The 17,045-nt window shown below is 41.5% G+C and overlaps 2 protein-coding genes across 4 annotated transcripts in view; one reads left to right on the top strand and one right to left on the bottom strand.

Annotated features, from left to right (window-relative positions):
- Positions 1 to 459, bottom strand: part of pet100 (PET100 cytochrome c oxidase chaperone) — a 1,217-nt gene extending 758 nt beyond the window's left edge. The window contains exons 1-2 of the mRNA XM_086086428.1: positions 145 to 459; position 1 (exon numbers count right to left, since the gene is read on the bottom strand). The exon at position 1 is cut by the window's left edge and continues 86 nt beyond it. Of these exons, the coding sequence (XP_085942554.1) occupies position 1; positions 145 to 171 (28 nt within the window). The 5' untranslated portion in view covers positions 172 to 459. The remainder of the gene's footprint in view (positions 2 to 144) is intronic.
- A 769-nt stretch (positions 460 to 1,228) lies between these two features.
- The window catches only part of brd4 (bromodomain containing 4), a 33,301-nt gene continuing 17,484 nt past the window's right edge, over positions 1,229 to 17,045 (top strand). For 2 of the 3 annotated variants that reach the window (XM_086086324.1, XM_086086317.1), the window contains exons 1-5: positions 5,371 to 6,026; positions 13,323 to 13,713; positions 15,413 to 15,550; positions 15,647 to 15,782; positions 15,860 to 16,200. In XM_086086324.1, the coding sequence (XP_085942450.1) occupies positions 5,929 to 6,026; positions 13,323 to 13,713; positions 15,413 to 15,550; positions 15,647 to 15,782; positions 15,860 to 16,200 (1,104 nt within the window). In that variant the 5' untranslated portion in view covers positions 5,371 to 5,928. Of the gene's footprint in view, positions 1,329 to 5,370; positions 6,027 to 13,322; positions 13,714 to 15,412; positions 15,551 to 15,646; positions 15,783 to 15,859; positions 16,201 to 17,045 lie in introns of those variants that run through there. The other variant, XM_086086333.1, reaches the window with a different exon arrangement.

Below are 17,045 nucleotides of genomic sequence, written 5' to 3'. Positions count from 1 at the left end.
TCTGTTCCACGACAACAACAAAACACAAGCATGTCAGTAGCCTTGCTTGACTTGAACCAAAACAACGCCGAAATCGTTGGTCGTTTCAAATCGTTACACAGTAAGGGTTTAACTTTAACAGGAAAAAACAACAGCTTTACTTACTCTGAATATCTCTATTTTTACGCCCATTTTGACGTGAAATTTCACCACAGGACTGCTGAAGCGTTATCTAAGTTTGAGCTGGAGCCAAAGACCTACACGCTGTTTTCCACTGCGGTCCGGCGAGCTACCACACGGAAATACTTTATGCTTCTTGTTCTTCGTTTCTTATGTCTTTTGGGAGTTGACTGAGCAGCCTGACTATACTTAACATTAATTTCATAAATGCTCTATAGTCTCGGGTGTCTAAGGTCTACACCACGGACATATTGGTCCGTGACCTGGCGACTGTCTATTTCCGGGGTATTCCGGAAGACCAATCAAGAAAAGAACGATGCGTACACGTTATGAGACCTTTTTAAAAATAAACAAAAACACGATTTTAGGCTTTTAGCCTTATTCATGCGTTCTTGCCTTCCTATTCACGACTGATATTTTATCATGTTTCGCTTGGGTATTCGGAAATGTATAATTTATTTTGTATCGCTAACAACATATACAGTTGAACGTTTACTATTACATAGATGTAGAAACGTTCTTGTCCTCTAAGGGGCGCAGCAAACCTGATGTTTTACATTGTACCGCCTGATATTAGTTTATTGTGGTGAATTGTTTTATGTAGTTAAAAAAACTGATTTATTTTCGTTTATGTGTGTTTTGGGTAAATATTCACTATTGCCCTCCAGGCTTTATTTGATCTAAGGAAACGTCAAACGCCACGGGAACTTTAAATTATAACTAGTACTGTATTATATTACATTATCACGTATTGCAACGAATACGTGAAATATATAAAACTGAAAAGCACACAATGTGATTAAAATGTACGCAACAATTACAGCAATTATATTAGTTTTTTTTGCCACCGTGCACGTTGGCTGCCTGTTTTGCTAATCGCAGATTGGTTTGCTAAATTTACACATACAACTTCTTGTGAGGCACATGGTTCAAATATGTACCTCAGAGTACCCTTTATCAGTTTACCAACATATACCCTTTTTTGTTGTTTTGTTTCACTTGCACAGTTGCACCGTTGCACGTCAAACGTGACCCTGTTCAACTTGTCGACTGGCACGCTCATTACGTCCCCGACGAAAAGATCTACGCGTGACGTCACCGACAAGGAGAGGTGTTCATGATCCTCGGAGAGAAAGAACCCGCGCTCACTGGCAACCTGATAAAAGCAGGTAATCGCCATTGTTTCAACCTCTAATTGTCTCGGTTTGTCGTGTCCGTCAACCGTGCCAGCGAGAAATGTGGAACACGGCGACGGCGGCGCAAAAGCCTTAAACTAGGGGGGACGTTGATTGCCGGCGCCCGTTGTGAGCGTTGACTTGCACGGCAGGCCTGCTCCGGCCGGCTAGGCTAGCTTATTAGCCAAACGCTAGCTGGCACTTGTCTACAAAAAGACACAATAACTGCACTTGACTTGTGTGTCCGCCTGACATCCCTTACACTTATGAAACCCAGCTCGCCCCCATTATACCACCCGTAGCCCACTAAACGCCGTTACGAACCCTGTTCTCGGCGGCTATGGCTACTTCGCTCGTCGACTATCTTGTGTTGTGGGAGACGGTGACGCCGACACGGTGATGATGGCGTACCCTCACACTGAGGCTTTTTGCTCAGAACAGAGCCAGTGAGGCAAATGACGGCAGTCGGGGGTCTTAATGTCATCTGTTCTACGGTCAGGACTGTCGATAGTCGCGCCTTTGTGCGCGTTAGCAAACCTGGTTTCACTTTGTGTTGTTCGGACGTCCGTTACGAAACTGCTTCTAATCCATGCCCCATGGCCTAACGTTAGACTCCACACTGTCCGACGAGGCTAACTACATAGCCGTTGTCCATTGATGTAATCATGACTTGATGTGTGTGGCTATAATGACGGAACATAATGGACGAAGTCAATCGCTTTGAGTCTACTTGTGTATGTGTGCACGCAGTTGTACGGTGCCCATGCCCGTTAAATGGCAGACTGGCCATGTTCTATTCTTAGAAACAGGAATTCTGATTTATAATACACACGGACTGTACTTTGTCAATGGTCGATAGTGTGACACGCAAAGTGCAATGTGATGGCCCAGTCAGGCCTGTCAATATTAGGTCACAGACACAATCGTTATTTTGGTTCTAAACACCACCGCATTTGGATAAGAAATGGCCAAGAGGTTTTCTAACTGAAGACTTTTTGCTTTAATTTGAACCAGGGTATTTAAAGGTGCAATACTTCTATAACAGTTTGTGGCTATCCGGTAAATTATGTGACATAAGGCAAGTCATGTCACATTTCGCAGGGGACCCTGATGCAGGAAGAACTCAAAAAAATCAAATTAATTAAATTTTCCAAAAGAGCAAAAACAAACAAGGGTTCTCAAATTAGAAAACAAGGAACTAAATTCACACAAACTGACGAGACAACAAGAGTCACACCAGGGACCTCTTCGGATTCTCGTTTTTGCCCTAGGAAGAAATGTCCTTTCTTATCCTATCCGAGCGAGAAGTATTTGGAGGATAGGAGCATTCCAATTCTACAAATGCTTAGGAAAGGCACATGTATGCCACCTTTAGCAAAGGTTACTTCTGACCAACCTTTATGGAAAGGTAGCCCACATTTTTTATGGTATCAACAGGGCACCAATGTAGTTGCCAGTCTATGCGTAGATGCTTGACTTTCACAGCCAAGACATTAAAAATAAGGTAAAAAAACCCCCCACTCATTTATTGTCACTAGTGAATAGTCAATGAAACAAAGAAATACACGTTCATAGCAAAAAGGACAGAAATAAAATTATAGATAACTTTCCAGTTTCCATTATATATTTGAGAATGTGTAATTCCAAAATCAATGAAAAATCTTGACAAAGACCCTTCACAAATACAATAATTAGTATCTGTAAATACTGTATGTGTATTTTTTTAATTTCATTAATATTTCATGTCCTCGTGAGGACAAGGGCTATAGAAAATGAATGAATGAATGGGCATCGATGGGCACCTTGTGACATGGCTCAATGGACGAGCATGCCATTTGGGTTGTTTGCATGCAACAAGCAGCAACACAGTCAGCGTTTGCAATTTAAGGGGACAGAGAAAGGATTTTCATTGTGGTAAACAAGAAATTGAATGCCCATGGCTCTGATATTTTTTTGTTCTTATGCGAATGCACTTTTCTTAGCCTAATGTTTTTTTTCCACCTCTGATTGATGCTGTTTTTGGTTCTGCTCTCCAGTTGCCATGGAAACATTTTTGGCCTAGTTATGAATGACCTCTAGATGAAACGGACAGTTCGGTTTGGGAACAAATGAGCAGGCCAAGCAAATCCATGACAGGCTTTATATGAGAGTGTATAGAAATGTTGCAACCTTCTTGTAAAGCTTTTGTGGTTTGTTATGAACCACTGCCAGCCATTTTAGAACATTTTAAAATGTTCCAATACCCACACCAACACGATATTATATATAATCTGAATCGGCCAAATGACAGAATAGACTCTCTCCTTTCTGCCTTGTCCCGTTCTTTTATAATCGACAGTGGAAAAATGTAGGCACTGAACACATATAAAGCCGTGCTCCCATTACCATGTTACACTGCGCCTACTCGACTTGCCACGTTGATCTAGAACTATTCATACAAATTCTGACTCTATGACTCCAATACTGTGTTAGCATAGGTTGGTGATAAACTACGGAGTATACTGTCTTTGGGTGAGGATTTCCCATGCACTGTGATGATGAGCTACTTACGTTGACGACAGCCAAACTGGCACCTGGAACCCCAACCGACTAGCTGCCACAAACCATACCTCATAGTTCCTTGTAGTGTCTTCTTTACATAAAAGAAACGCATAGCCAGTGCATCTGTGATGAGGCGACGAGCTGCTGGACAAACTTCATTACAATTGACTGAGAAATGGCATGTAAAACCATGGTCATATTTTGTCTTTCATGAAGCCAGAATTCCCCGTAGGTTTGACTTCCTCAATAGTCCTATGATTAATGGAGGCGCTCTTACACTTCCTGGCTCATTCTCATCTCCGGCGCTGTTTCATCTGTCTCTTACCCAACCCCCACTTGGTCCACTCCACTACTTGAAACCCCTTCTCCCCTTCCACCCCACCCTCCCTTCCTGTTACATGGCTGTCAGGTTTGGGTTTCTTTGCATAGCTTTATGTTGGAGCTTTGCTGTTGTGGCAGCTGCTATGTTGTCAACATTGATAATGTGACACATTGTGGATCGCAATCACTATTTAGTTAACAGTGCCCGGCGATGACTATTCCAAACGGAATATTGAATGGGTATTGCCAGTTATATGAACCACGACACGTCCGTTGCTCAAACGTGTAATCAGAAGTCGTCCAGCTCTGACTGGTTATTTGCAGCGCTCACTGGATGTTTGAAAATGACATAACACAATGACTTGTTGTCATTGAATATTTTTTTGTCATTCGAGTCTTGTTTTGTATATACATCTTCTATATTGAATATGACATTGTTGTGAATCTTGGACATCAGTTAGCGACATTCCGTGCTTATGTTGTTGTATAAGAATACGAACGATCTAGGGCTTGATGCTCACAGTTGTTCCACACCCAACATTGTTTGTTATTGTTGCACAACAAACAAGAAATTGCGTTCTAGAAAAAGGTATTCTTCTGGTGCCTATTCATAGCGTTGAGATTGACTGCAATTTATCTCCTCAACCTTTTCTTTTTGATACTTTCTCAACCTCTGCATTTCTCTGCAAAGTATACACGATTCAACCATCATTTTCTTAAATTCCTGCCCTCTTTTTCTTTCACACTAAGTTTCACAGTTAGACTGGTGTCAGTTCCACCTTCTACTATGTTCTGATCTTAATTGTGATTGTGTTTAAATACCTGACTTGTCACGTACACACATCTCTCAAAATAGAGGGTTGGCCTCAACGTTGATGATCTTTCTTTCCACATTTCTTATTGTGACTGAAGTATGGGTATCCTTTAAGTAGTTTGGGAATCCAAAAGTCAGCCAAAGAAGGGTGGAGCGTGACGAAGCGGACAGCGGCAAAGACAGGAAAGGGTGGGGTGTTAAAGGTGTATGACTAGGAGAGAGAGAGGGCAGCGAGCGAGCAAGAACCTCAAGCAATTGATGGGGAAACAGGGGAGGGGTGGAATGAACAAGCAGTATGGCAGCCAGAGGAAGGGAGGGGTGTGTGTGGGCCGAGGCTCTGGTGAATGAGGAAGCAGCAGAGCCATTTTTCCTGTTGAGAAACAGCACGCTGCTCTGCTGCGCCAGAGACGCAGAGAGAGAGGGCGAGCGAGCAGAATAAAAGTCCTACTCTCGGAGTCTCTGTTGAGTCCTCGCAAGGGCGGCCTTGCGTATGTCTCGCTCACTGCTGTTTTTCATTTAAGTTGTGGAGGCCTTGAAGAGGACACAATGGAGCGGAGAGCCTTTGGCAACTGGGCCGTTGTACTACTGAGAGGGGGATGGGGTCGGGAGAAGACCGGTTCACACAGCTAACACAGCCTGCCGGCTGCAGGCTTCCGTGGCCTCTCCTCTGCTCCTGAACCAGCTCTTCCCGTCTCCCGGGCTATTTTTTCCTGGAACAGCCACCCCCACCCAAAACTCCACTTGGACTACGCAATGGATTTACTCATCCTGTTTTGTGGGATTTTAGCATACACACCAGAGCCTCGGACTTAAATCTGTGTTCTGGATGACAGAAAAGGAAAAACAGAAACTTTCCTAATCGGTTTTAGCCCTTCTTTTGGGATTGTGGCTTGTTTCCTTGTCATGGAGTTTATATAAATGGATTACAAGATGCATGCCAAGTCCAACGATTTGCTGGACTTCCAAAAACTGGATGCCCTTCTTGAAAAGATTGCACATTCAGTCTCTGTGAAAAGGTAATTGTGTTGAATGTGAAACTTCTTCTAAGAATTTCTTTTTTTTTAACAGCATAGCCAATATGTGTGTGTTTTTCCATTCATCCATCCATTTTCTTTCTTTTTTTAAATGAAACTTACATCCTAATAAATCAGTTCCATGCAATGCGTGTTGATATGCTGAGGGCAAGGCAACATTCGAAACAGCCTGGAATTCTAGCTCTTGGGACTGTCATGTGGCCGGCCCTATCACTTTTATCTACATGGCCTTTTTTGACACTTTTCCCCCTAGTTGTTTGTTACAGTCTCATATTGAGGACAGTATTGTTATCCACATTTTTGCCAGAAGCCATGAGCCTACCTCCTGGTGAGAGGGGTGGGGGGGGGGGGGTAGGGGGAAGGGGCACTACGGAGAAAGAAGGGGGTTGTGTGTGATTCATGGAAGTTTGGCTTGCATATCACACCCAGCTGGAAGTTAAGCGTGAAAGAGCCTTCATTTTTCTTTTGGTGTCTATCTTGAGTCATGGTTAGTCTATTTGAGTCACACAATGCAGTGACTCATACAGACGCTTATAACCATGGGAGGAACTCTACTTTGGACAGCTTTGGATCTTTGGACATCATCCAGTTCTGGTCTTGTGCGCTGAACCATTTTGAGCTTTTAGCAAAGCTTTCTGGTCCTTGTTTTTATGGTGGCTGTCTGTTGAGGAAACCTCTTTTGTGGTGCAAAGAGAGGTGGCTGTCATCTGATTACAAAAAACACATGAAGTTGTCCGGTGGAGAAGCAGCTGTAATTCTTGGATGGGAGCAAATGTTACATTCCTCAAAAAGGAAGGACAGTCAGTGGTACTGGTACCGGTGGTATAAAACCTTCCAAATGCAAATGGTGTTTACACTGAGATTTTGCACTATTTCTAACCATTTGCAGTCTGCAGTCAAGAGAGAGAGTCACAAATGGCAATGCTAATTGCATTGTTGCATCCACTTCATTAACGTTCAGATGATTAATCACTCATCATCGCTAATCCAATTCCCATTATGACCTCACCTGTATTCCGCTCATTGACCTAGTTATGGAATGATTGAGAGCCTCCATTTGTTTTCATCCAAACATCAGCCTCTTTCCCACACAGATCTTGCTAAATTGCCGCTTTGGAGCCATAACAGAACTCAACTCATCTTTATTTCTAGAGAACTTTAGCAACAACTGCAGCTATTAGAGATGTAACGATTCACTCAAGCCCTGATTCGATTTTCAATTTTCAGTTGCCCATTTTTATTTGATCTTTTTCTTTTTCCTTTTTTTTTTTACAAAATGAATGACTCATTTTATAACCAAAATATATATTTTTATTTTAACATTTGCATTTTGTCCTTGTTACAGTTAATTTTTGTAACTTTACCACACACAAAAAGATAATAAATGTACGCAATGGGCATATGCAATTTGTTTACAGAAAAGACACGAGAGAGCGGCTGTGGTTTATGTAGTGTTGTCCACATTATTATATAGAATTTATGCCGACTCAAGTCAGCAGTATGGACCATTGATTCTGGTCACAAAATCAGGAGACTGAAATATCTTGAATGCTTTTTAATTACAGCAGGTAGAGTCACAAAAATAATGAATGTTACCTCTTAAGGAGAGACACAGAAACGCACAAAAAGGAAGTCATCTTTAGTTCCCCCCAGTCTTTTTGACAGTTAACATGGCTTTGCAAATCGATTATTATTATTTTTTTACATTGATGAATATTTTAAGCAGTTTACATTGATGTTATATCGATTTTTGACGTATCGTTACATCCCGAGTAGCTGTAATAAAGTGCTGTTCATATAACCTAAAATACAATAATTTAAATAATAATAATACAATCATAAGAAATCAAATTAGATGTTCTTTTCTGATTTAAACATAATCAAGCTACATTGGCGTCTCGCTTACAGGCAGTGCTAAGTTTAATGCTACACATGTGTAAAGCCGTTGGTAAGAGAGAGAGGAACAAAATTGATGTCTCCAACGACCAGTATGAAGGTGCTGGGATCATAGATGTCTATGGCCGAGATACTGTAATCTCACGATGACGTAGTTTATACAAACTGAGTTTAAATGCAAACGAACAGTTGCAGTTATCCATTTAGTTGTTTTTTTTATACAGAAACCAGCAAAGTTGCTATATTGCTTACGTGTGCCCATGTCTATTGTGATGTATAAAGTACTTGTAGGCCACAACAAACATTTTCAAAAAAATAGGGCAGAGTTGAGTGTCAGGTCCTGTCATCCCACCTCAGTTATGGCTTTGATACGGCCTCAGAAGGCAAAATATTCCACGTCAATTCGGTTTCCACCACCCATTCATATCAGTGACTTTTATACAGAACAGAAACATTCAGGCGGAATAGGTATAGAATTCCAACTTTACTGGCAACGTCATACTTCCATACTTCCTAATACTTGGTAAGCACAAAACCCAGTCACACTACAACGTTCAAAGTTCATATGTTTTACTGAGATCAGTAGTAATACGCTTTATCAGCATTAATCAGTAAATAAGTTGGAAGTGTTAATGCTTGATGTCAGTTGTAGGAAAGTGGCTTTGTGAATCAGCAGGGATGGTGCGCCTAGCCTGGGTGCTATTCATTATTTAACCATTGACTTTTAGACTTAACACTATTCTGACACCTAAGAGGGAGATTACCGTCTGACATCCTTACCTGAGCTTGACCCTCCTCCCCCGTACATGAATGATTCAACGAGACTTTCATGGGAGATGCCGGCGACATCTTGCTATGATGTTCTTTCCTCTACACTTGCTGTGAGGCTAAACACAAGAGCACATTTCCTGGTGTGAGATGTCCAACCCCCCCCCCCCCCCCACCCCGCTTTCACCCCAGGAACTAAAGCCTCTTCCGCTCTTTTCCACATTCCACAGCAGTCTACAGTGATGTATGTCCAGGTCAAAGGTCAGCTGGTCTTCCAGAGCTTAGGGGCAATGTAGGACATGCAAGAGGCATGAAGTGGACTTTTTGATTGCCCTCACTTAAGCGCTTGTGCACACTTGATTGTCTCACATGCCAACACTATTCCTGTTTCGGACCAGCAGGTCACTGAGATGACTTTACACTCATGCATTGTATTGGTGAAAGAGTGCAACCTCAACAGTACATGTAACCCACGGTACGGTGACTACGGTCTATACCTCAATATATATATATTTTTTTCTTGGTACGTTTTCAGTTCATTTTGTGTAGAAAGAAAACATTTTTTTCTCTGAAAATGTTCTCTTTATTTTGCTTGTCGCCAAATACCGCATTTTGCAGTGAACAAATTTCACTCTTACTGATATACTGAATAATGCCCATCCACCCATTCATCCATTTTCTGAGTTGCGCTTTAATTTCAAGTTATTAACTCATTCACCGCCAGGAGTTCCCCATGTTGCCAGCTGTTTTGGAGCATTTTGACAGATTTTTCAAGAAAAGGAACAACTTAAACCCTTATTGGCTGGGGAAATTATAATGCCTAACTCCTGCATGGTGTAGGGATAGACCAATTATTGGCCGAGACGATCATTGGTCCTGGTATTTGGCCTTTTGACAAATATCGGCATAGGCCTTTTTACAAATCTGAAGGTTGATAAAGCTGGTAACTCACTGAGCCGTGAATGCATCTGTCAATTCTTTTTTAAAAAAAATCCCTTTTTTCTTCTTCTTTACGCTAATATTTTATCTTACTGCAAATGAATATACTAATAATGGGTATCGTAAAAAGGCATTGGTGTATCACTAGAATAGAGGAATTCACATTTTATGACAGTTGCATAATGTATCTTTAGTTCACATTTTTTTAATACGCAGAGCCAGATCAACACACACAGCGTTAATGCAAAATTAATTGTAAAACCGAAAAATTGCAGTCCATAATCACTGCATTGCTGATTAGTATATCATGTCACTGCACTTCATTATGAAAGTCACTTCAAGGTTCATCTTGAGTCACAAATTTGATCATTTAATATCTGTACCAATGTTTTCACATAAATGGTTTAGTGTATTTTTGCATATTATTTTTTCTTCGATAATAATTTCCTGTTAGAGATGTTTCAGGAATGTTTGACGTGAATTCAACACTTGGACTCTTACTCCGCAGTGAGTGTGACGACTTGGCCAAGATTTACTTGTCCGTAGGCCAAGATTTGGTTTCTTGACATTAATGTGTAAGCAAAGCAAAGCTTCAGTGCATCCATGTGTAAAAGGCGACTTTACCGCCTGGTGGTAGTAGTTTGTAAGTTTGTCTTAGTAATCACTGTTTACAGTCTATTTTGTTTAAATTATATGGGATGTTAAGTGCCAATAAAAGGTCAACATTTTCTGTTTGGATTCCCTCACGACGTGTGGCTTTTCGTGGAAAACTAACAGAGGCTTCAGAGCAAATTAAAACGGCTGTTCTAACCATGGATCTTCCAACAGCTTTTTTTCACGAGTCATCAGTAAAAGTGTGTCAAACTAAATATATGGGCAACCCCCACTTAATTTCTGAATGTGCTTGCACTTTCACACGTGCAAACATGACACCTGCAATTTCAAGCTAAAGCAATCATGAACACTCAAACATGGTGTAACGGGAACATTTTGTTTGAATCTTTCCCAATGGTGCACAGATACATTTTGCTCACTGCCACGGGTATTCCCGCCACTAACAGTTTCCCAACTTTTCAGCTCAGCTGCTGGCCGATTAGAGACTCCTCTGAAGCATGCTGGCCCACTGCTAGCTAGTGTATTTACAAAACGTGTGTTATCATGTTATAACTTGCACAACAACAAGAATATGAACATCACAGACTTAATGACGAGAACCCGAGCTTAGTATTAAATTGCACCAGACAGCAATGCTATCCGATACACACATAAATAGACTGTCCGTGAAGTGTGCCAGTATGGAAAGTATTGTGAGCCATTTTCTGAGTTGAGCTTGACCAGATGCTGGTAACCCTGCAGGAGGTGTAAATTCATGCTCCCACATTTATTGCAGATAAATGCGTTCTGCACGTTTGTTTACACTTTTCATTGTGAAAGACTGTCACAGTGAGCGAGCACGCTTGTTGCTGATGTTAATGGTCAGTTGAGTACCATCTGGCAATATTTATTTGTATGATAAGGGTTTGACACCTAGACTCCTAGAGCAACTGGCATTGACGTAAAATGTTGTGGCTACAGGTTTTTTATAAAAAAAAATTTTTTTTACTTTGTCCTTGTGGAGGTTTTCCTAATTTAAAACAACCAACTTCATAGCTTTGCTCTTGGTAAGTCAGTTTAGCTTGATACTAACAAACAATACAAAATGTCATTAATGGGCTAACAAATAGCATCAATGACATCATGGTATTACAACGACGGCTATTTGATTATGAATAGTGGCTGGAACAGATGAATGGCAAATTTCATTAGAAAGGTGATATGATGAGATTTTATTGTGTTTTGAGGTATCAGTGTTGTTGTTGCACAATGAATTAAACTCTTATCTCTACCACTGTAACCTGTTTTCCACCATCTTGAGGGGTCTACTGTCCCCAAGAAAACTTCAAATACATTTAAAAAACTAGGGGCGAACTCGCTGAGGGACGACTGGATTTGTAATCTAGCAGGGTGCAGAGCATTGCTCACCTTGCCCTTTGCCCTCGCCACCACATTAACTGTATCCCACAAGGATGCATTGGATTTAGTGGTTTGTTCACTGCTTACGTAAGGTATGAGAGCTTACAGAATTCATATAACGTTTTCCCCGTTGATAGTTGGCAATCACAGTTGCCGCTGTACAAAGAAACAACAATTGCTCTTGAGAGCACAACTCCCCCTGTTTACACCTGCTTACATACAATGACCCATATCCCATATATATGACTGGTCTTACATTTATATTCACGCAGACTACAGAAACGAAAGTGACAACCACAAACTCATTACACAATGTAAAGTTTGACCTGGAATGACTTCCCTTCATGTGTTGAAATGCATGTGAGGCCCATAGCTCCAACTGGCTGCAGTTACCCATTTTCCTGTTTATTGGCTCTTGCAATTTGCACCTCTTAGGCGTTTACTGTTTTTGATTTACTGCTGGTATGTTGTTTGGTTAGTCTGTGTGACACAGTAGGCTATATGCGGTCTTTCTTCAGCTTACCCCAATAAGCAGTCGGTGTCACTTGAACCACATAGTGTAAATCTAAGCTTAATAGGTCTGGTGAGTCACTTTTTTGGTCTACAATCATAATTACTGTTATCTGTGGAAATAAGATAAACACTACATTGTTACATACATACATGTATACAGTGTTCTAAAAATCAAGTAAGACATCACAATGTGTTTGTTTTTCAAAATAACATTTTCTGAAACATTTATCTTAAGTGAACCTAAAATACATTGTAAATATTGTTTTTTTATAGTATTAAAATCATGAAAGTCACTTTTTTTTACCCAGTACCAGTTCAAACGTGCAGTCGCCGTTACGTATTGGTTATCATGTGTGACCCCAGTCAGATTCTCCGCTGTGTGTTTGAATGCCCTGACGAGGCCCAAGGCGCTGATCATGTGTTTGCACGAACTGCTTCCCTGTTCCCATTAAGTGACTCATCAAGAATGTGATTACTCACAGACAATACAGCTAATGTTTAATCTTAAAGCCTTGTTGTGGAGATGGCTTCCGCTCTATCGAAGTCAGTCGAGATGGGATCTTCTAGTTGTGACTTTTCAGTCTGTAACGGGTTGCTAAATTAGCTTTAAGCCTTTAAATTCAATGCAATGGTTTAAGCATGATTTTTGTGCTGTTTTACCATTTTTGCTACAAGCTCAGTTGACCTGAAACAACTACCAGTTTATCATTGCGAGTCATTCCCACCTTCATATTAGTGCTGTGCCCGAATGGGTTATCATTCGAAAGTCTTCACAAAAGTGCTGCTTAGCCTGGCGGGGTAGGGGACAAGAAAGCCTGGCCAGGCCGATAAAGCACTTGGGGAACCCTTGAACTTCTATTAGGGGAGTTTGGGGCGTTTCCCAAAGATTGGTAAACATTGACTGTATACAACATGCACTCTATTATTTATCATAAAGCCATAGTAATGGTCTGCAATACTGCAGTAAAAAAAAAAATAATAACGCAGCAGGGACTCTTGTACGCTTTATGCAGTGAAAATACTGTAAGTGTTCTTCTCTACTATAGGTCATTTAATTTACAGTTGCTGCCGGCTGTGTTAATGTCAACATAAACTGAAATGCCGCTAAGTGTTGAAAATGAACATCTGGCTTTTTTTCTCCACCCCCAGAGAGTCCAGCGAGGAGTGCAATGGGATCAGTGGTGCTCTGTCAGTGGAGTCTGTGCCGGGGCCAAGATTGAACTGGTGCACTGCCAACACCGCTCCCCCTGCCCTCGCTCCAGCCCCTGCAGCGGGGCCCGAGCCCATGCCCAACCCTGTCAGAATGGGGGACGGCCTGGATGCAGCGCAGATGTCGGGCAGCAGCAGCAGCAGTGGCAGCCAGGGGCAGCCCCAGACAGTTGGCAACCCCCTGCCCCCGGAATACATAAATCTTGACAGGCCCAAGCGCCAGACCAATCAGCTGCAGTACCTGCTCAAGGTGGTGGTGAAGGGCCTGTGGAAGCACCAGTTCGCCTGGCCCTTCCATTTACCAGTGGATTCAGTCAAACTCAATCTGCCCGTAAGTCTTTTTTATTTTTCAATTCAGACTGGGTCTTAATAATGCTAAATGCAGATAAAATATAGAGTAATCGTTAGTGATGCACCGAATATTCGGCCAAAATAAAATTAAAGCCGAAAGAATACGGCCAAAATAGGTTGCAGTGACGCAAGCAAATAACCGCTGCAAGCAAGCGTCTGTTTGAATTAAAAAGCGAACGCGGGGTGAGTGTCCGCCTTTTCTTCTCGCTGGCTTTTCAGTGTGAGAGTTTGTACCGATCGGTCGCAGCAGCTCCCGGGGGCCATTGCGCACACCGGAGGAGAGAGGCGTCGCTTGGTGTGCAACATTTAAGTGGGTCAAAAAATGACAGAACAGCCGTGTACTGCAGTACAGGTGAGCCACTCTTTCTCCCGCAGTGCCTTCCTTTTTTCTTTTTTCTTTTTTTTAAATATAAGAGCCCCTCGAACGCTTCCACTTTTTCACCGGCATCCCGGTGGCCGTGCTAAATACTTTAGCTAATGCTAGCACTATTGCTATCAACAGTTTTAAACACGGAAACACTTACCGCTATCTCCGGGTGGCGACAGACCTGTACAGGACGCTGTGTGTGACTTTGTAGTCCGTTCCCGAAGCCGATTAGCTGGTGCGAACAAATGTATTTATTTATTTTTAAACGTTGGTAAATATGTGAATGTGCGTAATTTAAGTGCGCCACATCTTGTCCTGCCGCACGCATCCGTCCCCGCCTGTGTGAACTACATTGACTATAAAGTGCAATCGCACCGCCAGAAAATGCTCAACCCTCATTTGGTGTTTAATGCCAACATGTCTGCGGTGTGGGCATATTTCAATTTTAATTGTGCTTTGTTAAAATGACAGTGCTAAATAAATATTTTATGATAATATTATTATTTTAATTAATTATAATTAATGCAATGATAGTAAAAATTGGCATAATTTGTTTTCGCCGTTTCGGTTTTAGGCCAAGCATTTTAATTTCGGTGCATCCCTAGTAATCGTGTACATATTCCTGGTTCACCATTCACAAATGTACATACATACATTTTTAATGTGGAACCTATCCCTAACTCTTAGCGGGAAAAAAGCAAGAGTTGTCCTCGTTCTGAAATGCCTTACGTCAAATCTAATAGGAAAGTAGTGCAGTAATTGGTGTCAAGGAAGTATGTTGAAGTGATGATCTCCACTGAGAGAAAATATAAAGCGAGAGAGAGTCTTTGTCCAACGTGCGTGTGCATGTGCACACCTCTAAGCTATTTTACATTTCAGAGTAATGTAAGGCCTACTGCTAATGTAGCTAGCGACATCAAGTACAGCCTATCTCTAGTGAATAGCAGAGGATTATTGTGCACTCATTTGTAGGGAGGCACCATAACTATCAGTCTGATGTTGGGGGGGGTGACTTCACATTCAAAATATTCTGATTAGATTACTGTCACTTTAAATGTGGAGCCTCTGCTGCATGAACTAGCAGGTAAATGTTGTAAATGTGAAAATCTTTCATCTTTAATTAACTTACTCATCACTTCAGCCTTACTAAAAACACTTTTGATGAATTTTCTGCAGTGATGAAGTCATAAGGTCCTTACATGATTAATCATGGATGTGTCATTTGCTTTGCATAGCCTGGCCTGGTGACATAATTGAAAGATTGAAAGAATTTACTCTACTAGATTTCTGAGCAGCTGGATCCTTTTTACAGGACTACTACAAAATAATAAAACATCCTATGGACATGGGAACAATCAAGAAAAGGCTTGAAAACAGCTACTACTGGAATGCCCAAGAATGTATCCAAGACTTCAACAAGATGTTTACCAACTGCTACATGTACAATAAGGTATTGCAGTAGCGCTGTTGGTAATTAGGTTAAGAGTACAACATACAAATACAGAAGCTGACGAGACTTCATGTTGCTCCATGTTTGTCACTGCAGCCTTCAGATGACATCGTCTTAATGGCTAAAGCGCTAGAGAAGGCTTTCCTCCAAAAGGTCGCCGACATGCCTCAGGAAGAAATTGAGATTGCGGTCATGACAGGGAAGGGTCGAGGCCGAGGTCGGAGAGATGCCGGTATGTGCTTTTAAGTTCATGACATGTCATAATCGTGTGTTGTCCTTAGCCTGACTATTTCGCTATCCATTATCAAGGTCTCAACTTGAAGCCAGGAGCTATAATCGACCCTTCGTCCACAACTCCTCAAACTCGAGGTCTGTCAAACCTCTCGGCAGCACCTCAGACCAGAGGACCGGCGCAGGGCCCGCCTTCACTACCTCCTCAGCCTTTAATGCAGACCCTCCCGTCCCACGTTCCCCCGACGTTACCAGGCCACGCGGCACAGCTTGGAGCACCGTACTCTATGGGCCAATTGGATTGCACTCTTCAAGTTCCCATGATGACCTCTGTGCCTCCCCCTGTTCAGACCTCCCTTCCCCCAGTGTCCATCCAGAGCACTGCCCCCATGCTGCAAAACCCTATCACCATGACCAAAGTGAGTGTGCGATTGACGTGGGGGAATCATTAACTTTATTTAATAGCTTAATCTCGCCGACATCAATATGTCTTGCAACACAGAGGTACAAATAAGCCAAATAAATAAGAGCAGAGGTTAGGGACATGAGAGATTTGCACAAGGCCATAGAAAAATATATTCAGACTGACAGATGAGTTTGGGCTCAAAACTATTAACGAAAGCGCATTTTCAACAGTAAAATACAAAAGGCGGAACAATTTTTGAACTGCCGTGGTATTGGAGACGGTGCAGTTTCGGAGAATTTGTACAATATTGTACATTAAATTTTTTATCTGATTGAAACTGTGTTTGCATCTACAGTGTTAGCGTGCTAACGGTACTAGCGGCTGTAGCTATCGGACTACTTTTCAAAGGCAGTCTAACCGACGGGATGATTTGCACACTTTGATGCTGACAGCCGGACACAGTTGCCGTTCCTAGAGATCAGTTTAATAAACCGTGCTCACTCAATTGTGCAGTTGACGGTCGGAAAAATCACAACTGTGGTTCTGACGTCACTTTGTCTCACAGACCCAAAACTGCTTAACTCAGAATTTCATTTTATACAAAATGCTGTACATGGAGTAAATCAGTTATGGAATAAAGATGGGTAAAGCAAAAATAACACCAAATAAATTAATAACTATCTTAAGTGGGTAAATTAATAATAAAATAACACAAGTATTTAAATTTAATAAAATACATTAAATAACAAAATACAGCAGGCACCATGGAGAGATTTCTCTAAAATCTTCCTAACTTTCTAGAGAGGAAAATAATGTGCTGTTAAGCACAATTTAAATTTAAGTAAAAAAAAAAAAAGA

The sequence above is a fragment of the Leptonotus elevatus genome, chromosome 1, assembly GCF_054856555.1.
Source record: "Leptonotus elevatus isolate MCC_2025b chromosome 1, RoL_Lele_1.0, whole genome shotgun sequence".
Taxonomy (NCBI): Eukaryota; Metazoa; Chordata; class Actinopteri; order Syngnathiformes; family Syngnathidae; genus Leptonotus; species Leptonotus elevatus.
The sequence above is the reverse complement of the archived record's forward strand: the minus strand, read 5'-3'. Positions and strand labels throughout refer to the sequence as shown.